This window comes from Simochromis diagramma, unplaced genomic scaffold (genome assembly GCF_900408965.1).
Source record: "Simochromis diagramma unplaced genomic scaffold, fSimDia1.1 OVJJ01000596.1, whole genome shotgun sequence".
Taxonomy (NCBI): Eukaryota; Metazoa; Chordata; class Actinopteri; order Cichliformes; family Cichlidae; genus Simochromis; species Simochromis diagramma.
The window spans coordinates 15,652,201-15,680,155 of record NW_024387245.1 but is presented as its reverse complement, the minus strand read 5'-3'; the positions used below and the strand labels follow the sequence as shown (position 1 = coordinate 15,680,155).

The following is a 27,955-nucleotide window of genomic DNA, read 5'->3' as shown; positions in this document are numbered from 1 at the left end:
TAACCCTACAAAAGTCACTGCTGTTTAGTTTCCTGTCTTCATTTATGTTGGAAGTGATAGCAGAGCTGTACCTTTTAATTCTTTCAGAAATTTCTCAGTCAGAACATGGTACATCATGTTTAGGTGGAAACTAGCGAGCTAACTTCCTGCTAACTTCCACTCCGATAAATTTAATAAATTCTGTTTTTATGGATGCCTGGATGTTAAACTTTATTGTTACAACTGGTAAAGCAGCAACACTGATCATTTTATTAAAGATGAAAGAATTTAGACAGTTTTCAACTCTCAGTGATGCCACAGTGTTCGTTTGACTTTGGGACATGAAGCAGAGTTTTCTCCTGGATTACTCCACGAGGCTCCTGACTATGGTACCCATAATGCTCCGACAATCCATGAAGCGGTGTGGCTTCGTAGCTTAAAATTAACGAATTTTAAGTGCGCCTTAAAGTCCGAAAAATACAGTAGGAGTGATAATACGTATATAGTACACATGAAGAACAGAGGTCAGAGGGTGTCTTGAGAAATGCTGCCTGAACACAGACACACAATCTTTAATAGGGCAGCAGGATTAGCAGTGTTTTCTCATAGGAAGAAGGTTCTTGGTTCAAATCCCAGCTGGTGCCCTGTTTGCATGTTCTTTCTAATCCTGCATGGGTTTCCTCTGGCTTTCTCTCAATTCAAAGACACTGGGTTAGATTAGGTTATGTTAACTCGCAATTTTAATATGAAATTAATGTATATGAATGTATAATTAAAGTGTGACTTGTACTTAAAAGCGCTTTGAGGGGGTGCAGTAAGATTAGAAAAGTGCTATATACATGCAGTTGTATTTCATTGCACCTGAAATGTAACTTCAGAATCATCTAAAAATAAAAATCACAGAATCCATTTATTCCAAGGTTACTGAGATTAAAGCAGAGATTAATGGGCGGGGGCGGGGGATAATATGATTATAAAAGCACATGAGCTGCCATTTCAATGAGTGTGGGGAAACACATGCAAGGTTTCCTGTCACTGTTTTGAATGCACAGACTAGTTTCCAAAAAGCAGTTGTTTATGTTTTGTGTTCTAAATCTAAATCAATATTATATTCACATTGGTAATTATGGATGGTAGTTATGAGGATTTTTTAATGACACAGCAGCGATGACAGTGTTTAACTGTTGTATCAGTTGTATGAGAAATCCCAGTAGTTCCACAATGTTCTTTCACATTCAATAAAACACATTAAAATGATTCTTGTTGTCCTGTGTGTTATTGTGTGATAACAGATAAAAGCAATTAAAAGAAGAAGAAAAAAAACAACTTTACAGGCTTCTTTCAGCAACAAATCTAACACAACCTTTTGGGAAGATAGCTGTTGTATTGCGCTGGTGGTCCATAGCAGAGTCCGCCAGAGCAACGCCTTTGTGCAATAACAAATGTTGCCTGACAGAATGTCCTTGAGAGATGTGTGGAGGACATTAAAGGCGTAGATGAATGCATTTCTGTCCTTCAGTCACGGCAACACTGAATTGTGACAAGCCAGTTAATGCTAACTATTCCTTCCTTTGCTGACAGTTATTAACTTTGAAGGGAAAGCGGAACTGACCCTACTCCTGTGCAACAGGAGAGCAGGAAAGTGACACAGAGAACATAGAGTAACGCTTCCTTAGAATTAAACATAAAAATCAGAGGTGTGCTCTGAGACAAAAATCTCTATTTACTTGTAGAAAGATATGAACGAGTTGGGTTTTTTTTTTAGTTTTTTTCCATGCAGGACATGGTACCATCGTGTGCAGCTGGATGGACATGGCGGATGAGAAAAAAGATTACCTCAGGATAGGTGTAGATGAGCCCCAGGCACAATTTCAGAGAACCACTTCCAATCTAGGACACACTCACAAAACCTCTGGGCGGAAGGAACCATCAGGATTACTCTCCAGTCTGATTAATATGGACAAAAGAAAGGAAAGATGTGTATGTATTGCATGCCCAACCTCTTGGCCTCTCATTTCACTATCCAATATATGTTGTTTTTCTTTTTTTCCTTTTTTTCCACACTCAGGAGGACTAAGAAGAAGGAGGCGGACACGTTGCACCTTCTGACATTCATCTTTTTTACAGCAGCGGTGTAGCTTGTCTGCATGCAGCTCTTTCAGCTAACATAATCAGATTTCATTATACTGTGCTACAGCTGGCCTGTTACAGATTTAATCAATCGTCTAATCGTAGTATTGCCACTAATTACAAATACATATTGAGATCAATATGCATTTCACACATGCAGAATCTCTCAGGAGAAAATGCTGCACAGTGTGTGGCATCATGTATAAACCAACCAGCTGGAGAGATCCATAAATTAAATATGAATATCACATTCATACAACTGAAACCTCCCCTGTTCTTTCACGTGAAATGTAACCCATACTGAATACTGTAGGATAATGCTATAAAGCCAATTTAGGCCCCTAACTGAATTAATCTGGTCATTAATTAGACGGGATGATTAAAGGAAACATCCCGAGTGTGTTTCTGTCTTGAAAAGCTGCCACATGATTTTAAGCCAGTCTGTCATAAATCTATCTACCATTTATGTTGCATTGTTTGAGTGATGAATTTAACTTTAAATGAAAATGTGGAATAGAAATTAAGCAGTCTGGCTAAGGTCTGGATTTCCAGCAAATGGAATTAGCTCAGATTTAGTTAGCTAGTTAGTTACTATAGTGAGCTAGTTAGCTAATAGGTAGTATCTGAAGCAAACGTTCTTGTGCAGGAGATGTTCTTGAGGTCATAACCTGAAGACTTCAGTCAGCCTTAAAGTAACTGACAAACAGTCAAAACGCTCAGGAGAGCAAAGCATTGTTCTGCCTACTACACCTAAAGGCCAAGGTATTGCTAACTGGTTGATCTATGCCATGGTCTGTGGATAGTGAGTGAAAGAATAAAAATGCAGATGCAAGAACTGGAAATGAGTTTCCACTGAAGCGTTTCTGAGATGGGAGCATGGTCCTACAGGAGAAGAGAAGCTACTACTCCTCCACATCAAAAGGAGACAGTTGAGATGGTTTGACTAGGATGCCTTCACGATGCCTTCTAGTGTTAGAGTGTTTCATTCTCCTACCGGGGAAAGACCTGGGGCAAACCCAGCAAATGGAGATATTATGTTCCAGGGATCACTTAAGAAAATCTCTGTGTCATTCTGGAAAAGCTGGAGACAGTGGGACTGGGTATTTCTGCCTACACTGCTGTCCTGAAACTGAATGGATGAATGCAGAGTTGGAGTTAACACCATGTGGCAAAATGCCATATCTTATTGTTAGAGCCCATTGTGTATGCCATCATTTTGTTTGTTTTTTTAATCTTGTTTGGCTTTTAATCAATACCGATGTTTATGATTGTTAACAACAACAATTTTTTACATGAAAGGGTTTAAGTAAATCTTAAGTAAAGCCAAACTGATTCATCCATGCATTTGTTGGGTCTTTTCTGTAACTCAATTGCAGTCAATCAGTGCTCCCCCGTTTATCATCTATTAGATTCCCAAGCAGAACAGAACAGAGGACCAAAAAGTACAACAATCAGCTCTTCTTCATACAATTAGTTTTAAAATTAAGTTTGTGTCATTTTTTGAATGGTGTTTAATCAATATTGGAATCAAAATTCGATTACAATTTAATGTCTGTTAAAGATTGATTCAGCATTTTGAAGACTGTTAAATTAGGTGTTTGCACTGTTATTACTTAGAACAAGCCTACTCCCCCAAACCCCCAAAAGCCTGAACTGGAACTGGTATTCCAGTGAATACCAGTTCCAGAAGAAGCATTTCCTCAAGTACTGATAAGAGTGAGAGACTTGACTATATCAGTTTAACAGCTGTTATCACTAATTACTTTGTTGATTTTTAATTTACATAATAAAACATGCAGTCAGATTATAAAATGTTATGGATTCAACCACCAGCCGGTATTAATTAGTTAAAGCATCTTAAAAAATCAGTGGAAATGAGTGAAAGTATATCTTCAGATATATTTTTTGTGTATTTTTAATGCAGGACTTTTAACAGAAAATAATATAACACAGCATTTTTAGAGCAAGGTAGACCTGCAGGAGAACCAAATTAAAAAGTAAACGATTTATGGGCCTTCTTGGGTCCAGTACAGAATCATCAACTTATTTTACATCCTGGCTGACCTCATAACTATTTACAGGTGATAGAACACATCCATGGACCCAGCCAAAACCTTTATTCTAAATCACTTGGGGATATAACAGGAGAGACAATAAAATCGAAGCACGCAGGTAAATCACCTTCAAATAATGTCCAGGCTATGTAAAAGTATAAAGTATTCAAAATAGTTTTCTATGTAAAGTAGCAGTATATATAACAAGTGTAGTTAAGCAAGTTATTTTAATTGTTTTAAATAACAGAATAGGGCTTCCGTAAGTGTTTAAGAAAAGCTTACTTAATTACTAACTATTGCTGTTATATTGTCCTCTTGTTACAATAACTCAGTTTCATTTCTCAGTGTATTTAATGTGTTTACATAACAGTTAATCATATTTAAGCCAACATTTTTATAGAGATTAACAGCAATTAATAGAAGAAGAAGAATAGTTTGAAAATGTAAAAAATATAAATGCCCAAACAAGTAACTGGGCAGGGCCGGCAAAATTAATCCCATCAGAATGAAGATTCTCTTGAATATTTTGTTTCTATATCAAAATATTCCTATTTTGCTATTTTTATTATTATTGTTTTTTTTTTAAATCCTCTTTTGTGTTTTGATTTGTTTTTTTGTTGTTGTTTTTTTAACATCCGATGACATTTATTGTTTTATCTGGAATAAGAAAAAACACATGTTAAGAAGGTATACTGTATTTGCAAAACCCAAGGTCTGTTGAAGGAATGGTACAATCACACTTCTTTATGCCTTTTGCACCCAGAGCGATGAGCAAACTACACATCCAATCCAGGTACAAATGGAAAATAACTGCCCAGCTTCTCTTGCTGCTATTTTGTTTTCTTCAGTGCCTTAACTATCACATTATGATAAGCAAAATCTCATTGCAACACAGTCTAAAATTATGGGCTACTATTAGGAAAAATCTGAATGGTAAGACTGGCAAGAACTCTCTACTTATCCAGTTTCTTCCAGTCAATTTTGAATGACTCTTTTGTTACTTGGAAACAGAATGGCATAAGAAACATTTAGGCACTTTCACAAATTGAAATAATAATTTGGTATAATCACGGTTTTTTTTTTTACGTTTGTTTGTTTTTTGTGACACCTGCAGAATTTCGTAAACTGTGTGCGTGATTCCTGCTGAGCCTTTGAGAAGGAGTGTAATCTCCTTTATCTATAACTGCTTACTCAATCTTCAAAATCTATCAATAGAGTCCCTAAAATATGCATAGCTGGGAGATTTAGCAGGGGAACGAAGCACTGGAAGGGATATATTATGCCTAAATTCGTGCTAACAAAAACCCCCCAAAAAAACCACAAATGCTGCTTCTTCTTTTTTTTAAAACCTTCTGAAATGTTTAAAATTATAGATTCAACATGTGTTAGTAAATACAGATTGACCCCAGCATCATTGACACATTCTCTCTGGTAGCATCCCAATTCAAGGTCATATTGGAGTTCAAACTTTTAAACACAGAGAAGGTAATGTTGAGCTTAAACTTGACTCTCTAAAACAATTACTTCAATTTATTTAGTCAGTTAATACATTTGGAGGTCGCTCGGGCCCCTTTGGGGGTGGGGTGCCCTTGGCCTCTCGGCCTGGGGCTCAGTCACTCTGGCACGGCTCACAGGCATGTCAATGCAACCCCCCGGCTTCTGCTCCGCGGCTGCTGAGTGACCCCTCATCTGGGGCTCTCCTCAGCTCTTTCCAGGAGAGTGGCACCACATGTTGTTTATATTCTGCTTCCAAAAGGCCAGAGTTTCTTGTTGTTTTTTGTTTTGGGTTTTTTTTAAGTGGTCTAGATCAATGTTTCTTCAGATTTTGGAAGATCTTTCAGATTCTTCTTCAGACATTGGCTGCTTTTTCACTTATTTTCAGTTCAGTCCTTGTACTTGTATGGGGGAAAAAACCCAACAAAGACCTGACACAGAACCTGACACAGAACCTGAGAGATTCATTTGGCCATTTAGTGATTCATCTACTGCTTGCTGAAGGCTCATCTGAAGAGATGGCCTCAGTGGAAGGGTGGCTGTCACTCTTCTTTGGAAGGGAAATAGGGAGAAAAAGCTGAGGTTACCAAATTACACAAGAACTGTACTGAAAATCATTGGTAACAGATCTGATGGAGTGATGAATCCAAATTTGAAAATAGTAGTTTTACTGACCATTGTCAGTATATACAGACAAGGTCATGAGAGAGATAAGGTCATCTGTAGCCACATGTAACACATGGTGGAGGTGTTTTCATGGTTTGGTGTGGGAAATTTGATGGAATTATAAATGCAGAAAAGTGCTGTTAAAAATAACACCTAGAAAGCATCCAATTGGCACCAGCTTCATTTTTCTGTATGACAATAAAAGCATAACTGGATAGAAAAGCACACAATTGAATACTATCAGCCACAAACTGGCCTCCCCAGAGCCAGGACCTCAACATTACTTTGAATGTCCTTCAAGAAGCCTTGAGAAGTATGGAGAACCTTTCCATTTTCCTAGCAAAATATTTAAAAATAAGCAGTAGCCTCACAACTTTTTCCTGGTACTATATAGTCAGCATTCTGACTGTAATTTTAAAATAATTTAAAAAGTATCTTTGAACTATTATTTTTGGTTTTGTTTTGGGGTTTTTTATCCTAGCTCAGAAAACCCACCTCAATAGGACTACAGAAGAATTCAAGCACCTGTTTGTTTGTTTAACTAAATTCTTTGCTTTGCTGCATTTTATGTGTTTCGGAAATTAATTTAAAAAGAACAAACAAAAGCTAAAGAATAGCAAAAAAAATAAATAAATTTACAGAGAAGATTAGCAAAGAGAGTCAGTAATCATCCATCTGCAAACGTCAGTGAGCATGTGTGCAGACCAGCCAGCTCACAATATGGTGAAAATGTCTTCACACAGGCCAAACAGCTGAAAGCTGATAAATGACCCGTGTCTGCTGTATATATCTACATGCAGACCTGAACTCTGTTTCCTTTATGCTTATTTGTTTTTGGACACTTCTGGGCTTCTCCTACTAGTCGTACTTTAAAAGACACAATCATATGAATTATGGAGCATGTCCTCAAGCATCTTACAGAAAGCGTGCATGAAGGGCTGAGAAAGTCTGCGGGAGATCCCTCATGTCTTCTCACTGTAGATTTTATGGTGGGCTGCCCCCAGCGTTTGTGGACTTACAAGAACTATACATCAAAGTCTGCGAGAGTGTGACAGAAAGATTGGGTAAGGCAGACTTTGAAGGGGAGGAGGAAAAAGAGAGATGTGGAAATAGAGAGAGACGCATTTGAATCAACGACACATGCACACAAAAACACACAATGATTGATTAATTATAACATATCCTTGATTGATTTTACTGTCCAGGGAGATATTGTTAACTAAATAAATGTAATCAGAAGCATTATTTACAGTAAAGCTCATGCACTCTGGCAGGCTAAATGGAGTTTACTACATTCAACCTTCCCAGGGGTGAATATCTACATTTAACCAGATTACGTGTGTATATTATTTATGCAGTGTTCCTGTGGTGCATCAAAAGCTATGTGTTAAATGCCACATAAAATAATTTTTAAGACTCAGAAAGGGCCACAGTCTTGTACTCGTCACTGCTACTCCGGATTACTGTGAGCAAGGCAGCAGAACCTGCTCAGAATGAGAACAAAAATGTGACAAATGGATGCTGTTTAGATGAAATTGAGATTTCCGAGTATAACTCCAGTCTTGGCTCTGGAACTTTAAATAGATCAGGAGGGTCAGTGGAGATGGGAAAAAGTATTACTGTGGATTTTTAACCATTTTCAACAAAATGGTAAACATTTAGAAAGACAGCAGATCAAAAGATGTATTTTTTTATAAGTTTGAAACAAATCAAGCATCATTTGTTTAATTATTTGGATTATGGTAATGTTGAAAATGTTGCTTTTTTTGTAATGTAGTTTACTCTTGCGTAAATATCTCTGCAACAGGTTATGAAACAGACCACAGAGGGTCTGACACACACGCAATAGACAAAGATAAATCATTTACATGACTTAATAAGAATGATCAAATGTCATCTCTCTGATCACACAACAACCCAGTAAGGCACGCAACAACAATCTCATCGCTGCTCAATGCCATCAAACAATGCACTTGTCTGTTGAGTTTTATCCTGAGGAATTCAAAAGGTCTGCGGCCATTTGGCACAATGTTCTACAATAAATATTAAAATGCACAAGCTACAGTAGCAGCGGCCAAAAAACTCAATTCAGTCCACGTCTGCAGTGGGCAATGGCTCTTCCTATCATTATGCGATCTGACCAAGGAAATGAGCTAAATTTCTCTGGGAAGGAGTCTGAGGATGGCGAAACACTTCAGGTAAAATGTGCACAGCAGACTGAGATGAGTAAATGGATGTTTTAACCTTCTGTTAATATAAAACCAGATGATTGAAGCTTCTTTTTTTGCCAGCAGGCATGCTGTGAGACACAATATTCGGATGCTACAATTATCATAATGTTGTAGCAATATGACTAGTCTGACTGGGACTGGAAGCAGCTCTAACACAGCAGAACTTAATGCAGCTGAGCAAAAATATATTTTTCATGTCGTTCCCCCTCTGGACCAGTGACGAATGACTGCTGTAATGGATGAGAATAAATGTGTGTATATGTGCAAGTGTGTTCGTTCCTACCAAGAACAAGAGCACGACAAAATAAAAACAAGCATCAGTCATTTAAATGCGTTCAAATACTTTATTCTGTTTACATCGAGTGACCAGTCTGCATATGAACTAGTTAAATGTGCTCTCAGTATGCTGGTCATTACAATAATGCACCTACAATACCTGGTGGATTTAAATATTATGCAACACAAAGAAAATAAATTAGTGCATTACCCTTTTTTTTTAGAAGAAAGGAACCGCCTCATACCTCTGTTTCATATAATAATTATCTCTGTAGCGCAGCAAATTGTTTTGTGTTTTCTCTGATGTTTTCTCAAATATGGTGAAAATAGAAGTGTAATGAGGGGTACAAAATAAAACATCTTTGCATTTCAGAGACATATGCAGATTCTCTACTTCACTGACCTAACTTCTGCTGATATGTTTATTAATTCCCCATGTTCTTTAACTCTTTGAGCACTCACTGCTCATGGTTTAACTGAAAATCTGCATCAATAACATTACTACTTAGATGATTGCTTCGACTACGACTGCTGCCACTGTGGCGTCCTGAAAGGGCACAGTGGCGTCAAAGAGCTGACTGAATAACCTTGGCTGTGATCTACTTTGAAATGTTCCCATGGATGATGCAGTGAAGAAGCAACCATGACGTCTGCCTGTCCAACACCAATCAAATAACCCTTTTAAACTCTTTATGTGCCAATTAACTCAAAGTTCCTTCATTCCTTGCCATTGCATTTTCAATCTGTCCATTCATTCACTTTCACTTATCCAATGCAGGGTCATAGGACCTTATACCCACTGTGGCAGAATGAGAGGTGGACTACATCCTGGACAGGTCGCCAATCTGTTACAGGATTGACACAGGGAGATAAGTCAATCATTTATATGCGCCAATCAGAGATGGGCAGTACGCGTTACTGTAATCTGATTACTTTTTTCAGGTAACGAGTAAAGTAAGGGATTACTATTGCAAAAATGGTAATTAGATTACCGTTACTTTCCCGTAGTAACGCTGCGTTATTAAAACCGTGATTTTTTTGTGAGAATGCCTCATGACAGTGACGTAAGCGAGTGCGACGTTCGTGGCAACAGCTGCGTGCAGATCAACAATGGATAATATATCGAGTGCAGGAGAGAGTATGAGCGTGCAGCGTTTAAAGCGTGGAAGTACTGACCTTATTTTGAGTTTGATTCCATAAAAAGTGACAAAAACATTAGTGTCCGTTGTGCGTGGGAAGAAAACTTCTTTTTACAGCAAAAAAAACCCCCTAAACTTCCAAGCAAGCACCGGGAGTGTGCTACCACGTAATGGGAAACTCACAAAGAAACTCGCGGATTCTTCCACTGACCACTGCGGCACACCTGCACCAGGGTAAACCTCCGCCTACCCCACTCCTGCTTTACAGGTGAAAATAGAGCAACAGGGCCGCTAGTCTTTGATGTTATGTATTTTCTGCTATGTTTTACTTGCATCTATTTGAAAGACTGAGTGTAAACACACAAAAAAAATTATTTTATGTGCTGGAATGTGCAGAAAATAAGTTTAAATGTTAAACAAATTTCTTCCAGTCAGAGAATGTTGCATATAATTTAATGTTTGCTTCATGCATAAAGTTAAAAGATTAAAACTAATAAAACAAGTTTTAAAAAGAGACTTTTTCATTTGATTACATTTTGTATGATGGATTATGATGCAGAAAAAATAGAATTGGGCTGAAAGATCTATCGCTTTATCACCTATTCAGGTTGTAAATCGTGTTTTTAAAAAGTAACTAAGTAACTAAGTAATTAATTACTTTTGAAAATAAGTAATCAGTAAAGTAACGGGATTACTTTTTTGGGGAAGTAATCGGTAATTAGTTACTGATTACTTTTTTCAAGTAACATGACCAACACTGGCGCCAATTAACCTAATACATGCATGTCTTTGTTACTGGGGGAGAAAGCCAGAGTACCAGGACAAAACCCAAACAGACAGGAAAAAAGCACATGCAAACTTCACATAGAAGCACTATGATATGATTTGAACCAAGGACATTCCTGCTGTACAGCGACAGCACTAACCACCACACTGCTGTGCTGCCATGTATTAAAATATTAGTTGAATAAAGTCACACTTAGGGAATAATAAGGACTAAAAATTGGATCACCTAGCCTTAATTAGCAGTGATTAAAACTGCACAATGAGGAGATGTGGAAGAGTTCCAAGTTTACTATTTTAATGGCTTGTAGCAAGCTAATTCAAAATGTGTGATGGTAAACCCCAACCCACTTTGTGTCTTAATTATTACTTTATCTCTAAGTCTTGTGTTGTAAATGTACTCTTTGTCAATAACACAAATTCAGGACTAAGATTAAGACTAAACAGACAAATTGAAATTTATATTCAAAGTCGTATTTCTTACCACAAATTCATAGAGTCCCCAAAGTGGAAATGAGACCACAGTGTTTGGCCTTACAGGAAGAAAGCAGATAAATTGGCAGTCTGGTGCTCTGATCACACTCTGCCTGAATATCAGCAAAACAAAAGAGATGATTGTGGATCTCCTGAGGTCAGGTCTGTGTAACCATCCCCCACTTTACATTAAGAGTAAGGAGATGGTGTGTGTCGCCAGCTTGTAGTTCTTGGGGATAATGTTCACAGGAAACTATCCTGGGACTCCAACACAGCTTTGGGCATCAGTAAAGCCCAACAATGCCTCTTGTCTTTCAGGAAACAGAGGAAAGCAAAGCTACCACAGAGACTGTTGGTCAGTTTCTGCCTGTGTGCAATACAAAGTGTTGCTGCCTGGCTCTTTAGCTGCACAAAAGGAAGAACAGGAAGCCATCCAGAGGATCATTAAAACTGCTGGAAAGATCATTGGGGCAGAGCTTCCATATATTACAACCATCTCCTCCCGCTGTTTGCAGCTACCTATCCTCACTGACTCTTCTCACTCTGCCCATCACCTGTTCCAGCTGCTCCCATCAGGCAACAGGTTCAGGTCCATTAAAGCAATGACTTGTGGAATGACAAACAGTTTCCATCCACAAGCAATCAGACTTCGTAATGGCTCGCATACACAACTCTTCCTGGCTTTAAATTACATAAAATTAATTTGTATTTACTATTTTAATTTTACTATTTATTTATCATTTATTAGTTATTATTAATTGTTGTTGGAGAGCCTGTACTGTCTTGTTCTTGTGACAATGACAATAAAGGCAAATGATCCTGGCGGGTGTATCGATGCATCCACTTGCAGTTAATCCATAAAAAATTATTCACTTTTTTAAAATCCACTGGCACCAGAGGAAATTCGAGCAATCATGAAGTTAAGAGGATTTACCAACTGCGAAATAGGAATATCTCAAAGATTCTGTCTGACCCTTCCAGTATATATCGCTGTATTTCCGTTTCAGGGAACAACAAGCATACTGGTATTGTAATGTTATTACCACGATGCATGGTTAAAAGACGCTCTTTTGCATCTTTCTTCGATCTCCTGTTTGTGTAACACACAGACAAACTCAAATTCACGCTACTGCTTCAAAACAGGATTTAGCCCAAGAAATATACACACTTAACACTGACACATTTCTCGTGTAAGGATAAAAGAGCAAAATCGATAAACTGTGCTTTATGTCTTAACCCAAGCCACCCCTGAGACCTTCACGTTACGCACGACGCGCGTCATACATTAAGTAGAGTCCAAGTGGGCTGAGAAAGGCGCTGAACTCCCCTTCTCCCCCCTTCTCCCTCCTTCCCCAGAATCCTTTGAGCCAAATACTCATCCACTCTCTCAGCGTGCCTGTCAACGTGCGATCTCCTCTCCTGCCCGGGACAAAGCCGCACACAGCTGCTTTCTTTCCACAGTGTTCGAGAGTGTACGATCCGGAGCGGACCTCGGGTGTCTTGCTGCTGGAATAAATAACCTGTGAAGGACTTCTTATACAGACTGAGAATATTCAGTTTGTTACTTCTTGTTGTGACCACTTAGGCGGTGATCACAAGTGTTATTTCGTAGAAAACAAAAACTTGAAATTCCTTAACGTCCCTACCGAAGAGAGAGAGAGAAAAAAACGGGTTTAATGTGTTTTATGTGCTTACGGTCAACAGTGAGGTAGACTGACTGGGGCACATTTCACAGAGTGTCGGCGTACGATTTATCCAATGGATGCGGCTGCCGGGGTCGATGTCTGAGCCCTGCAGGATCAGCCTGTCATAGGGCATCATGATTTCTTTGGTTCTTCACAAGTGGATGAGGAATATCTCTCCTAAGATGCTGCTGCTGGTGGTGGTGATGCCGGTATTGTGGTTTTTACCTCTGGCTGGAGCGGCTCCTTCTCTGAGTACCGAGCAGCTGGACATGGGGGTGGTAAGTTTTCCATCTTTTTACACGGGGATAGGAAGTTTGCTACATTAAGGTTTTTAGACATGCATGGGGAGTGGAAAGTTTTCAGACCTCCCGTGGGCATACCAACTCTCGGAAATGAGCAGTTTACCCTACTTTTGCATGTAGGAATGCCGTCCTTTCCATTTGATCGGAACTGTAACACCTCGAAGCGGTCCAGTGTCCCTAGGGTAGCCTGGCGTTGCAGACTGGGTGTAATGGAGAAAAATAGGAGACTGTTGCCAAAGCAGGAATCAGAGTCCCTGTAATGGTATTCAATAAATAAATGTAAATGTATTTGCCTTGGCGGCATATCGACCTCCTCCACAGCATGCTGACATAGTATATCCTCCACTGATGAATGGCAAGCGGGGCTCCCTTCCAGCGCGACGACAACCTCAGCCATAGGACATTATTTCCTTTCCTCAGTAATGCCTCTAAAAGACTACTTCAGTATATTTTCCTCATGCTGAGTTTGATCAGCATGAGGGAAAAAAAGATAAAGCGCAAACCTATTACTGGCGTGAGCTGCTAGTTTAATAGTTTTCATTAGTTTACTGTGGCGATAAATGGAATTAAAGTGTGGAACAAGTCCATAATTGTAATGTGAATTTTACTATTTACACTCTGTTTTATGAATAAGCCATGGTACAGTCAAAAAAAAAAATCACTCCATTCCTCTCAGTGAACTGTATTCAGCAAATTAAAGCTATTGTATAATATTTTCATCAGCAGCTTGGGCTCACAATACTTCCACTTTATATTTGGAGTTTAATGAGCTGCGGACTTGCAAATTAAACAAGTATCTGTTAATTAGGAACTCTTGAGACACTCTAATTAAGTGTATACATTAATGGCTATATTACAGATCAACTTAACTGTCTCATTAGGTTTTACTATTTCTTGTTATCTCCACATTGTTTTGCCTAATATAAAACCATAGTCAGTCTCCCCATAGAGATTCATCCCTCTGAGCTTTGATGGATTCATATTGTATTGCTGTTCATTCAGCTTGTGTCTCCCTGCATTCGTCTCTGCCAGCTGCTTGTTTGTCTTTTTTTGTCGTTGTTGGTGGTGGTGATGGAGAAGATTGCACATTAAGTCTGTTATCAAAGAACTTTCAGGGTTGGTTTTCAAGCTCGACCAGTTGCACGTATTACCTGGTGGATGTTTTGGAGACAACATTTTGTTTCCTTGGTCTTCAATACTCAGACCTACAGACATGTTTTGACCTTCAGTTTCTCAGGTTTGAAGAATACAGTGTGTTAATTGCAAATGTTTGGTCGCCATACCTTAAAGCCATCTTGATACTCAACAAATACTTGGTCTCTTATGTAGCCAGGAGAAACAGAACAATGTGTCCTTGACTTAAGCAGTTTTTCTTACCACTAAACCATCCTGGTTTGAGTTGAAAAGACTGGTTGGGTTTAATATTTGCTACTTAAAGCACTATCCTCATCAGTCATGTGTTTACATTGGCTCTCCTCAGGTTTGTGTTAGCTGCTTCACTACGAGTGGCTTTAGATGGGTTTAACTATAATGTTTACGTAATTTTTAGCCTGTAAATAGTAGTGGGGGTAATGTCTAAGCATCACTGACAGGAGTGGTTAGACACATTGTTTTCATTGCTGATTAATGGAGTAATTTCTGCAACGAAACAGTTAGTTTTTATGTCTAAAAGTCTAGAGAAAATAATGAAGAAATACTTGTCACAGTGTCTCAGAACCCAAGGTGACATCCACACATTTCTTGATTTTTCTAATCAACATTCCAGAACCTCAAAGTCTCCAATTTGTAATTTGATAAAGCAGAATAAATACACAAATTAACACACTGGAGAAGTTTTGCTTGAAAGCTGGGGCTTTATCGACGCTCTGACACCATGTCATTCCCTATCGTAACGTTAGCACCTTAGACTCAACAGTTTCAGCATACAGCATGTGTGCAATACCAGGATTTTTTTCTCAGTATGTGAAAGCAGCTTCAGGATGGTCATGGGTAGGCAGATGGACAGATGAGCACCATTCTCCCCTGTGATTGGTTGATTAACTTTTAAATAAGACTTCTCCTGCATTGATGAAATCACCCTCAGCTGCTGAGAAACAGGTGGATAATTAGTTGTTGAGGGTCTGAGTAGCTTCTCCCCGGCTCAGCCCAGTGGTTTTCATAAGTGCTATACATTTGGGACTCGGTCCACAAAAACAACCATCTACCCACAGAAGCGTGTCCTGATCCCCAGCTCTACTGCTCCACAGTCCCATTACACTTCAGAGCTATTTCTTGGCTTTTAGTCGTGCTGAATGTAGCGCTGAATGTATCCATCTCTCTTTGTAACCACTGTACACAGTGACCATAATTAACTGCACCACAAACTTAAGCACAGCTCTGAGGCATGCAGTTTTCAGCTTTGCTGTTATCTAGCCCAGTACATCACTGCAGAGCACCAATTTGCAATTTCAGCATATGAGGGAACTACTACACAACAGCTATAATGGTCCCTGCACTATGTTTTCCACTCATAATGTCATTTTAATCCTGATGGCTGCTTTCTACTCCAGTACTGAATGTCTGACTTCCTCTGGGAACTGTTCATCTCTAATATTGTACTTGCTATTGCAGCTGTCTTAAGCTAGAGGTGTGGTGAGCGTAAAAGTTGTTGATAAAAGCACCTTAAGTACGCTTTAATGCTGTAAAAGTGTGGAAAAAATGCCTTTCCTGCATTTAATCTTTTAATGCTGAAAATGTTAACTTATTTATTTTTTCATGTCTTTAAGCAATAAAACCAAATAAGTGTGTGGTATATGTCTGATGGGATAACCATTCCTTACCAGACTGCCTCTAACTCTCATTTTGCTTCATAATTCCTTTAATGAGAGCACCATCTGGTCTTCTGTCCACTGAGTAGAGAAGGGAAAAAAAGGAAACCCTGGTAGACGCCACCCTCTTTACCACTGCTCCCTTTTTTCCTCTTCACTGCTAGACCTCATAATACTGAATTCTCATGCAACCGGCGTGCCCAGCCCCAACACTCCTCATTAGCTCTTTCTTTGCCTCTCATGAGTGCGCAGTTCACCAGTATTATATTCTGTCCCCTCAGTCATTCAGTCTCCTTCCTTCAATTTTCTTCTTCCAACCCAGATATAGGATGCTTTCTTTCTACCAGCACATCATGGTTCTTCTGATTACACGTAGAGGCCCAGGGAGAGAGGCAGCTCAAAGAGAAAGCTGGATGCAGAAACAGTCAAGGGAAGGAGTGATGGAAGCATTGTGCACCGAAATGACTAATCAGCTATATATTATCAAAAAAAACTAACAAAGAAGGAAAAGAAAAGACAGCAGATATTGAATGAAAAGCAGGAAAAAGTAAAATGCTACTTCATTTCTATCATGCCCGACTTTTGGATACTTTTAGCACTACCGTTCCACTTCTATCTTGACGTGTGACCCTTATGTCTGTACTACTGCGCCATGGGGATTATATCCAGGACAAGGGCATTTTTTTCTCTGATGTCAAGGGGTAGATTTCTGTGCAGCATTGTGTCATGATTAACAGAGAGCGAGAGAGAGAGAGCGTTCATCATGTAATATATAACACATTCCTGGCTTCTCGGGAAGAGGGAGATACTGTGGAAATGAACCAGTCCTTCAATCTGCTCCTTTCCAATCTGTCATTGCAGCTTTGCTAAGTGTAAAAGTTCTCTTGGGACTTGCAAGTTTCTGAGGAAACTGTCAGAGTTCATAATATCCTTAGAGCCCAATTCAGCAAGGATCTTAAGGGCCCTGGTGCTCTGTTGGCTGCGCTGTAGCATGCTGGTGTGGGAGTTAAGTGTGGCAGCTGCAGCACTTCTGCATAATGTTTTCAGCCAGCAAATGAATTTGTCTGTATTATTTAAGCCATGAATGTGATAGTTGGTCTTGCCTTGTTTGTTCAAACTGCTAAATCCCTTTCTAATAATGAAGTTCTGAATTTTCCTGATCTTTGGCTGGTTTCACAAAGAGTGACTCTGACAATGGCTCAAATGTAAGTAATCAGATATCAGTGGAATAATTTGCAACACATTTTGGGAAAATTAAGACACAGCTGGTCATGCAACCACATCAAAACACTTATCTTTATTTACTCCAGCAGAAAATGGAAGCGAGTCCATAAAACCAGTGCTCATTTCTGTGTAACTCTCTGAGTTAAATTATGACTACTTAACTATACTGGCGAGTCTAAAATATCCTAGTAAAACAAGCCTCTAGTGCTCTGGGATGTGTTTTTGTGGGTTGCATGTGCATTTCAGATTTATATGCACCAAAACAAATTCACTCTTTTTCTGCCGTCTGACTTTATGTAACAGTAAAATGATTGAACTGGTTGGTGGCACAAGCACTCCAGGCTGGATCTTATCAGTTTATCTGCTTTTTATTTCAGCAGAAAAGGGTGGATATCTTAGTCTCAACACAGTAGTTCTCTCCCATCTATTTTTGTTTAGTTTTACAGTAGTGATGGATTTAATATTGTGGGCAAGTGAGTGATGTTTTCCACAACAGAGCTGCACGCGATTGGTTTGAACTGACTTCATTACTTGTGCAGGCACTCTCCAGGGCTCCCCATATAGAAAACCTCAAATCAGCTCCATGTGGACAGTTCTATTTTAACTTCGGGGGCCCCGCCTTCCCTCTTGTCTTTGACCGGATCAAGGTTTTGGTTGCCGTTGCTATTCAAAGGGCCGACTACATCTTGTAATTACAGTGGTTTCTGGTGTTATGCTGGCTCACATGCTAAAACCTAAAATAATCCATAGCCATGCCAACTGAACTGCCAATAGACGGCTTTACTAGCACGATCAAGAAAACCCAAAAGGAACAACAAAGCTTCTCTGAAATTGCTTGCAGAAATTGGCAGAATTATAATAAATGTGGTTATGTCTGTATGTGAATGCCACTTTCTTCTTGTTTGTGTGTTTCTGTTTTATAAGTTGTGTATAGATCGGTGTGTGTGTGTGTGTGTGTGTGTGTGTGTGTGTGTGTGTGTGTGTGTGTGTGTGTGTGTGTGTGTGTGTGTGTGTGTGTGTGTGTGTTGGTCAGTGCCACACTAGTGATCTCTTTATTTGTCGTTACAAAGCAGTTGTCATTTCTGAACAAGTGAAATAGATGGCTGAAATAAAGAAAAGGTGAGGGACTGGATGAGGACAAATGTTTGTCATCTTTGGAGTCAACTTCAAGACCGCTATGGGTTCATGATCCTATTCGTCTGAATGTCCAAATAAAATGAGGAGAATTACAGGAGCAGGAAGAAGACCAAGAGAGATTGAGTGGGTGGCAGAGATAAGCTGCGTCTCCATCCAAATATCACTGGCAATTAGACCTACTTTCTCTAGTCCACTGTTGATACTCAAACTCCTATCAAGTGAATATAATGAGCCAGTAACAATCTGCAGAATTTTAAGAGGCACTCGTGATCCTGTAAATTGCAGTTTAGTTGACTGTTTGAATCGTATTCTGAAGTGGGCTTAATTTTGCATTTGGGTTTATGGTAAGAACAGAGCTTTGCTGTTTCGGACTCAAGTTTAAAAATAGAGTCAAACACAGCAATATGGACACACTTGCACGTGTGTGCATGCTCTGTGTGTATTTTTGAATGAGCATGCTTAATGTAGACATGCCAGTTGCCAACATTCCTCAGCTAAAGCTAAACAGACATCACTGCAAGGATCACTATAGAAACATGCGGCAGCTCTTTCATGGCTTTATGAATTGTGTACCAGGGCAGTCCATATATACATCCTTACATACATAGTCACTCCTTTATCTCTGAACTTAATAAGGCCCCCTCCTATCTTAAAGACGCCATAGTACCTTATTGTCCTAACAGAGCACGTCACTCTCAGACTGCACTTACTTGTGGTTCCTAGAGTTTGTAAAAGGCGAATGGGAGGCAGAGCCATCAGCTATCAGGCTCCTCTCCTGTGAAACCAGCTACCAGTTTGGATTCAGGAGACAGACACCCTCTCTACTTTCAAGATTAGGCTTAAAAATGTTCCTTTTTGATAAAGCTTAAATGTAGGGCTGAGTCAGGTGACCATGAACCATCCCTTTTAACTGCTACAATAGTCATAAGGCCATTACACACCAAGCAAGTTGCAGAAAAGTGACATGAAACTCGGAATTTTTCAGACACAAAATTGTTGTGAAACTTATATACATACTAACAGTTTGGTAACTGTTGGGGTGTCTTTCTAATACTGTAGAGTCTTTACTGTACACAGTGCCTTGAAGCAACTGTTGTTCTGAATTAGTGTTATTTAAATAAAACTGAATTGAATTGAACTTTAAAATGGAATTACATAGATGAATTTGCATACTACCTGCTCATAGAGCAAACATATTGATGCAATGCCACTCTATTATACAGTTCCTATCTTATGTAAAGTGGATTTGATTGACAATTTTCCATACCATTAAAGGTCACAGAGATTAACAATGGTGTACATGTGACACTGATTGCTGATTATTTGAATGACAGGCAATTACATATCACCGTATGACCTTTCTGTTATAGTTTGAGATTTCCCAAAGTTGATGCAAGCAAAAGGAACAAAAACAAAGGCTGCTTTCAGATTTTTAACTCAACATGTTTCCATCACTCGGCTGCACAGATGAGGAAGTGTTTTTCTCTAAACATCCATCAACTGGATGTGTGCAATGCATAGAGACAGATAATTGCTAAAAAGTGCCATGTGACACAGATCAAATACTCGAATTTCACCTAGCATCTGGAGTAAGGCCATGAGAGGACATGTTTATTGAGTGAGATTCCATTTGAAATACTCCAAAAGGCTACAGCATCACAGATGCTGTCCCGTCAATCAAAGCAGCCGCACCTTCCATCTTTAAGCTCGAACAAAATGAAAACAAGTGAGTTGTTTAAAAAAAAATCCAATGACCAAACAGTTTTTTAAAAGTGGGAAACTATCCAAAATCTTGTCTTGTACCAGGCTGTAAACATGCATTTTAACACTGTTGATTTGGGGCTTACTTTTACAGTCAGCCTCAGTGGGCTGCAGTTTTGGCACTTCCATGTTGGCTTCCTCGTGTAGAGTCTGCAGCAATATTAAGGTGGATATTGCATGTCAAAGTTAAATCAAGAGGAATGCCGGGATCCAAGATTTCCCAGCAGAACATTTGTTTGTAATATGATTCGTGCTGTACACTCAACCTTCCAGTGGGTTTCTAGTGTTGTGGATAATTGGTGTATAGGTTAACCCATAGAAACAAACAAGTCAAAGTCTAATTCTGTCAGGTCTGTTATGTATTTGTGTGTAACCTTCTTTTATCCCCACTATCAAGGGACACTGGCTAAGCTTTATTCAGTCCATGTGTCTGTTGGGCTTTCTCTCATTGCCATGCCACATTAGCACCCACAGAGAGAAGAACTTCAAAGAAGGTTTGGGGGCTTTTTACCCTCAATGGAGACACTTAAACTTATGCTTATTAAATTAGGCTCCAGTTGTAGGGGGGCTGTTTTAATTGGCTCCATCAGTTTGTTTATCTTTAATCTCTTGCTGACATTTTAAGTCCTCTTTCTACTTGGCATCCCCGTTTTACCATCTCCCACTACCCCATTCAGTCACAAAGGTTATCTATCCTTCTGTTATTGATGCATGTCCATATTAGGGGAAAAAAAACACGAGAAGTGGACTTCTAACAGTGAAACTGTAATAGATTTGTTTTCGGAAGTGAGGAGAAAGACACATATTACACTAAATGTTTTGGGTACTGAGTAGATTTTCCTCTTTAACTCTGCTGGATTTTTCATTGACTTTGGCATCACTCAGTACATACCCTCTGTCTTCTGCCATAAAGTGAAGGTTAATTTGTACTGTAATTTTTAGGCCTGCCATTAATACCCTTTGTACTGAAATTTGCTCATTTTGGGAAAAAAGAATGCAGAGACTTGTGTTTAAACAGGTGCATCTTTCTGGCCTCTCAGAAATGAGGTACAAGTTGCACAAATTAAGCACATTTTTCTCATAGTAAACAAGATTTTGTGACAAGCCGGTGGCTGTCTCAGCAAGGAGGTTTACACACACTCTCTGACAAAAAGCATTCTTCAAAATGCAAAAAAACTGCAAGCCATTGTGGGCATCATTCCAAACAGTGTGTAGGTGTCCCTTTTATAATTTATCATATGAAACTAAAGCATTTCCCACAGAATTTGTTTCTGTTTGTTGCAGTAATGAGGGTGGATATGCATTCATGCAAGCACATGTATGGAGGCAGACCCCATACCTTCTTATAGAAATAATTAAGTAGCACCTTATATTGTGACTTTGTCAGTAAATTATAAAGCAATAATTAGCATTCTCTCCAGTGTGTACATGGACTCCAACTCGATCAAATAAAACATTAAGCAATATAATCAGAGTTTCCCTGACCCTGCAGACTCACTAAACTTCACAGTCTTGGACTGCAGTTGATGACAGTAGTCGTTGTTCTGCTTTGCTGCCTCGGTGAGGTTGACATTTTGGCACGTGAACTAATATCCATGTGCTGCAGGTTCTTTTTAGAGAGGCACTCAAGCAAAAAGTAGATCTCCGGAGCAAAAGTATGGTCAGTTGTAAATAGCTGCAGTGGAAGTTAGACTCCATCTGATGCCTTACAAGTTTCTTTTTGCATAAGGAACTGAATGATATCAGGGACTGCAACCTCAGGAACCTGGCCAGCAAGCCTGCCAGAAGATAAGATGCCATGATGGGAAATATGGGGAAATAAAGGCGTTATTTGCTAGGAAATAAATCACAGATCTTGATCTTTTGGGCAATTAAAAAAAAGAAGTTAAAATCAGTCAAAAAACATGCAAGTTAATATACTGTCATAGTACTGGGTCTGTAACTCAATGTTTTGTGTATCTTCGTTTTATTCTTTGATTGTTGTATGTTCTCAGTGTTTCCTGTTTTATTTTAAAATAGTCTGTGTCTTTATCATTGTGTTTAGATTCACTTCTCCTGTAATGTCCTTAGGTTCATTTGTGTCAGCTGTTTCCTCATGTGTTTCCACTCCCCCTGATTACCCCTAGTGTGTATTTAGTCTGTGTTTCCGTTCACTCATTGTCAGGTCGTCTGTTATTCCACACCATAGGCATCATAGGTTTCACCGTTTCATAGTCGTTAATAGTCTGCTCCCAGTGTAGTTTTGTCGTTTTCTGTTTTTCCCCTTAGCATTCTTCTTGTTTGCCTTCATTTAGCCCTAATAAAGATTCGCTTTTGTTTTGCAAACCAGCTCCGTCTCCTGCAGCGTCTACTCTTGGGTCCGTTTAAAAAATACATCGACGCACCCCGCCGTGACATGTACCTAAGCACCCATCTCAAGTAAACTCTGTATAGTAAACACAGATTTTGTGTTTTCTCAACCCATTAATGCATTTTCCATTCCATGACTCCTGGGTTGACCATGTTCCATTATTAGTAGTCAGAAAAGCAAGGAAAACAGGATTTGTTTTGCTCACTCAGTCAACCCATTCATCAATCATTAACAATACATCACATTGCAGTTGTTCTTTTTTTGGCCCTGAAAAACATTGGCATTTCCAACTTCCATCTTCAAATGGAATGCTGTATATATCCCAGTTGCCATAGTGTGACAGGTTGACTACAGCCTGGACAGGTTGCCAGTCTATTGCACTGCTAACATAGATAGATGAACAGCCATTCATGCTTGCATTCAATTTAGACTCACCGGTTAGCTTAACATACACGTCTTTGGATCGTGGGAGGAAGCTGGAGTAGCTGGAGAAAACCCACGCAGACACGGAGAGAACATGCAAACTCCACAGAGAGACCCGAGCCCACCAGTGGATTTGAACCAGACGTCAGTGCAAGACTGTGCTGCCTTTTATCTAATTCTGCTTATAATTTACACATAGATTTGTGCTTACATATGCTTGATTATTGTCTAACTAACCCAACATATTGCAGTTCATATAAATGTATCACACTAGTCTTTTGTCCATCCAATCACCTCTATTTTCTTCTTCTTCATGAATACAGATTCAAAAGGGTGAAAATATATCACATTTTGGGTCCAATTTTGTTTAAGTCTTTTCTCATCTATACTGTCTGCTTTTTTTATGTTCTGTATTACTTTTTCTGTGACTTTGTTGACTCATTCTGTGCCTCTTAATGTCTTTCCTCTTGTGTATTCTCCACTGTTGTCTCCATACCTCTTTCTCTAGACAACTCTTGTCTCTGCACCCTTCTTGTTTCTTCCTCCAGGAACAGACAGTGGTTCAGTCTCATCTTTTTGTATAGCGAGCTGTCCTTAAGCCAGGGATTAAATGATTCATTTACAGTCACATTTTAATCCTTGTTGCCATGCTCTCACACATACAAACATGCAAATTAGGACAGATTTTCCTCCCAAGTGTCTGGGAAAATGACATTCACACCTCCAACTGAATGGAAACTTGGTGTCAGAATAAGCTCATCCATCAGAATGTACCACATTCTTTCAACTAGTCAGACTTGTATCCCATTATATGCACATTGTGTATTCACCAGAGCAAAAATACTTCCTGAAGTGAAGTGATTGAGTGTTTCAGCAGGGTAGCGGGTGTGCCATCTGCTTGCAAAATAGTGTGTAGCTGTGGAATCTTACATTGAATGCCATCCTTGCCTCCATTTTCAGTCTTTTCTGTTCACTGCATACAATTTTTGCAATCCAGTTCAATTATAAACCATTTTAACTGAAAACAAAGTGGAGCAGTATTCTTCAAATTTTTTGTGCCTTCTTGTGCTAATGTCAAGAAATATGCCAGTTAATTTTGATTTTGGACTTGGTATTTGTGTTTCTAAGAGGAAACTTGCTTTTTAAAAATAAAAAATTAAATTAAATGAATGGCTTGTCTTTAGCCATTTAGTCAAGAGTCCAAATCATTCAAGCTCAAGTTTGACATTTGGCAGCAGCGTCCAGGCTATGATCAGAGCTGTAACCCTCTGACTCTGGATTCTTCTTTACTCTTTTTTCCTTGCAGGAAAGATATTCTGTAGCAAAGATGGATCTTGTTAAAAAGAGGTCAGTGCTAGAATTACAATAAATAAAAAAGGACAATTTATTCCTAAGTATTTGTACTTACTAATCTGTTTTTAATATTTGTTCTTTAGCATCCACTTACGAAAGGGTTTAAGAGCTTATATATACTGTAATCTTTTTGACGCCTACTTCCTATAGAGCTTTTGTCACATCTCTTCTTAGCAGAGGTGGTGCTATGTGCCAGATCCATTGTGGCTCCCTTGGAGAAATTACATAGTATATGGATAAATAGTGCTAAATATATCAAGTGGGCCAGATAATTTGAGGTATACAAAGAAAGTCATGGCGTGGATGTAGGTCCATTCAGTATATAAGCCTCATTGTTTTTGGTTCTTGTGATCTTCACTGAATAAAGCTCAGCTTTTTAAAAGAGGCGAGTGGTCTAAGCTGGACTTTAATTTAATGCTACCACATATCTCGCTCCTTTTACTTCTGCAACAAGATATTGAATGCTTTTCATTACAGCTAAAATCATCACACATACTCTTACAGAATCAAATAAAAGTAGCTAATAATGAAATTTTCACAATAGCTTTAAAGTGTTTTACGACAGTCACAACTGTCTAATTACCTAACCACTGGTCTATGAACATCTGTCCCAGTGTTCATAAACTACTGAAATAAAGAAAGACTTTTACTGCAGTTTCCTATGGGAAACATTTAATTAGCGAGCATATATAGGAGCGGCAAAAACCTCAAAGGCTGACGTATTTGGTTTTAAATAAGGTTTAAATCAAGCTCTTTTTTTTTTTCATTGAAAAAGTTGTTAGTAACTAATTTAAATTTCTTATTTTCAGTAATGTGACTTAAGTCTGTTCATTGGCTTTTAAAACATTTGATTGTCTTTAGTAACAGAACTTTGTTTTTAAATTTACTATTATTGTTGTTGTTGTTTTTTATGATTTTTTTTCCAGAAACCTTAAAGTCCAGCTCTTCGCACAACACATAGGAAATTGGTGGAAAATTAAAGATGCAGCTGGAAAGAAGAAGAATGAAAGAAATAATCACAAACAGATTAGCAGTAACCGCGAATGACACAAAATAACAGCACACTTTGTTGCTAAACGTAGGCATTAAAGATATTCCACAAAATCTGCACCACCCCCTGGGCCTAAAATTCATAAAGATAAATATTAAATTAATATAAAAAATGATAGGAGTCAAAAATTATTGAGAAACAAATAACCAGTATGAGTAACTAAAATGAGTGTACTATTGTCATATCAATTGAGCTAAGATACAAATTTATGCATTAAGTTGTCAAGCAACATTATGATAAAAGCCTGAACAAGCTGATAAATGGGACTTGACCTGTTTGAGTGTCACATGATCTAATGTGTTTCCTCTGATTAGTGGTGTTGTCGATATAGTAGCTTTGGCTGACAAAGGGAATTGAAGTTTCTGCCAGGAAAAAACAAAACATGTTTTGGAAGAGACTCAGTGGGAGATTTAGTAAGATTTGAAATGATGACATTTGTTGAGAGCTTTTGCTTGATAGCCTTTTCTCACTTTTGAAGGAGGTAACATTTAGAGGCTTTTACAAATGAACTGTTATATAGTTCTGTAAGGGCTTGTAATGGGCAGGCAGCCTGTCCAGTGTGTAACCCGTCTCTTTCCATATGACAAATGGGAAAGGCTCGTGCACTCCCACCTCCCCGCAAGAAGGCTTGCATCAGTGGTTAGCAAAATGAAGGCATACATAGTTCTATACAAAAAAATATTACAATCCAGAAAAATCTAATTCTTTGTTGAAATGTTTCTGTATTTACAATCAAATTATCAACTTCAAGTATATTTAGTGTCTTGTGACAATGTATCTCTGGGTTAACGGCACTGAGAACTACCCAATGTTTGAGAAACATTTATTTTTGACAAAGCACCAGGAGCACACTGGTAGAGGTGACCAGAGCAACACTTCAAACTGCTCGAGTCATGACTGACTCGCTGATTCAGTTTAAGTAGGGCTGCCTCTTGTTTTAAGTGAAGCTTATCATACACAAAATTGGCCGTCCTTCTCTGCTGAGAGAAAGTCCTGTTTCCATGAAATTTTGCACTTGTGCTATTACCTATGTCAGATAAAAATTATCAGATAAATTTATCTCAGATTAGTATTAGCACTACCAAACGACAAAGCAAATCTTTATTTTCTAATGGTTTAGCGATGCACCAGTCAACCAGCCATGGACTGAAATGGGAAGATTTCCAATGTTCGTGGTCAGCTGAATGGCCTGTCAGCGTTCCACGGTGAAGCAAACAACCATGTGCACACTCATTTCCACACACTAACATGATCTTAGCAAGGAAACTCTTAGTTGTGAATGAAGACAGAAAGTTTGCCAAAGTAAACCGTGGGGTGGACCACCTGCAACAAATCTCCTTCACCTAGCTTAATGTTAAAGAAGCAGACAAAGGCAAAAGCTAAAGCTATCCAACGCTCTCAGTCAGCTACAAGCCGATAGCCTCGGCATGAGCAAAGGATCAGAGCAGTATCGAGGAAAACTATAAAGAAAATATGTTATGGTGTGAAGAACAGAAAAGGGTGGACGTCCTGTTATTTGGTAAACTTATTAATATTGTATCAAAAATGATGTCATTAAGCATTTGGTAAGGTATGCCAGGTACAGTAAACGCAGGTGTACAGCAACTAATTTTCATTTGATTATTTGAACCTTTTTCCAGCAGCAGAGCGTTTTATTTTCCCATGTTCAAGTGAAAGAAAAACCTGTTACTTAATGTAGTTTTTGAGAAATTATAAAATGTAATAATTTATTTTACTATTAAAAATTTGGGGGTTGGTTGGTTGGGTTTATTTTTTGTTTTTCTTTTTGGTTTGGTTGGTTTTTATTTAACTTCTTTATATGTACAGTCAGTTATATATCTTAGAGAGAAAACTGGAATTTGCAGAAATCGTTATCAGCAGGTCAAACTTAGAGAGAAATCTGAAATTGTAATTGGCCAAGAAAACTGCAGTCGATGCGTAGTTTTAGCATGGGCCCTTAAAAATGCTGCTTCACTTCGAGGATTTTAAACAAGCTATAAACCTTGAAAACATATTCATGGAAACATGCAAAAAGATGAGAGGGGTAAGTGCTCACTGAGAGGAAAGGTGAGCTGAGGAAAAAAAAATGCATTAAAATAGACGGATGATTTGCAGGCCTGGATTAATTCTCACTCCTTTACTTGCTTGGCAATCCAGCCTCAATTTTCTGTTCAATTAAATGTGTCATTCAGGCTGCATGTCATCCCCAATTTCCCTCTCTTTCTATCCCCCTATATTCTCCCTCTTTGATCTTATCTGTTTGCACAAATGAGACTAAATCTTTAATTTCGTCAGTAAATTGTGTTTACACTCAGGATATGCCTTTGGAATGGTTTCAGGAGCTTCTCAGTCAAATACACTTAAGCAAGCTCTCATTCCTTGGATCCTACATCATCCCAGTGTAATACTTTAAGTAAACTATCTCTCAGTATAAGCTCCTGCTATAAAACGCTAAAGCTGTTACAACTGCTTTGAATAATGATACCATCTTAGCGCCTGCTGCAGAACCCATGGATGTTCTGATGAAATTCAGTTGAAAGAAATGTCCTCATTGGAGAGCAACATTAGAAGCAGAAGACTGTTTGATGTGAGACATTTACATCTGTGTGATACACATTTATAGTCTCATATTGCTT

At 38.7% G+C, this 27,955-nt stretch overlaps 1 protein-coding gene and 1 long non-coding RNA gene across 2 annotated transcripts in view; one reads left to right on the top strand and one right to left on the bottom strand.

Annotated features, from left to right (window-relative positions):
- Window positions 1–291: 291 nt before the first annotated feature.
- Window positions 292–27,955, bottom strand: part of LOC120714343 — an 873,031-nt gene continuing 845,367 nt past the window's right edge. Inside the window, exon 3 of the long non-coding RNA XR_005691397.1 lies at window positions 292–414. This is a non-coding gene — a long non-coding RNA (uncharacterized LOC120714343). The remainder of the gene's footprint in view (window positions 415–27,955) is intronic.
- Window positions 12,035–27,955, top strand: part of LOC120714318 (matrix metalloproteinase-17-like) — an 89,202-nt gene continuing 73,281 nt past the window's right edge. The window contains exon 1 of the mRNA XM_040000477.1: window positions 12,035–13,189. Within this exon, the coding sequence (XP_039856411.1) occupies window positions 13,046–13,189 (144 nt within the window). The 5' untranslated portion in view covers window positions 12,035–13,045. The remainder of the gene's footprint in view (window positions 13,190–27,955) is intronic.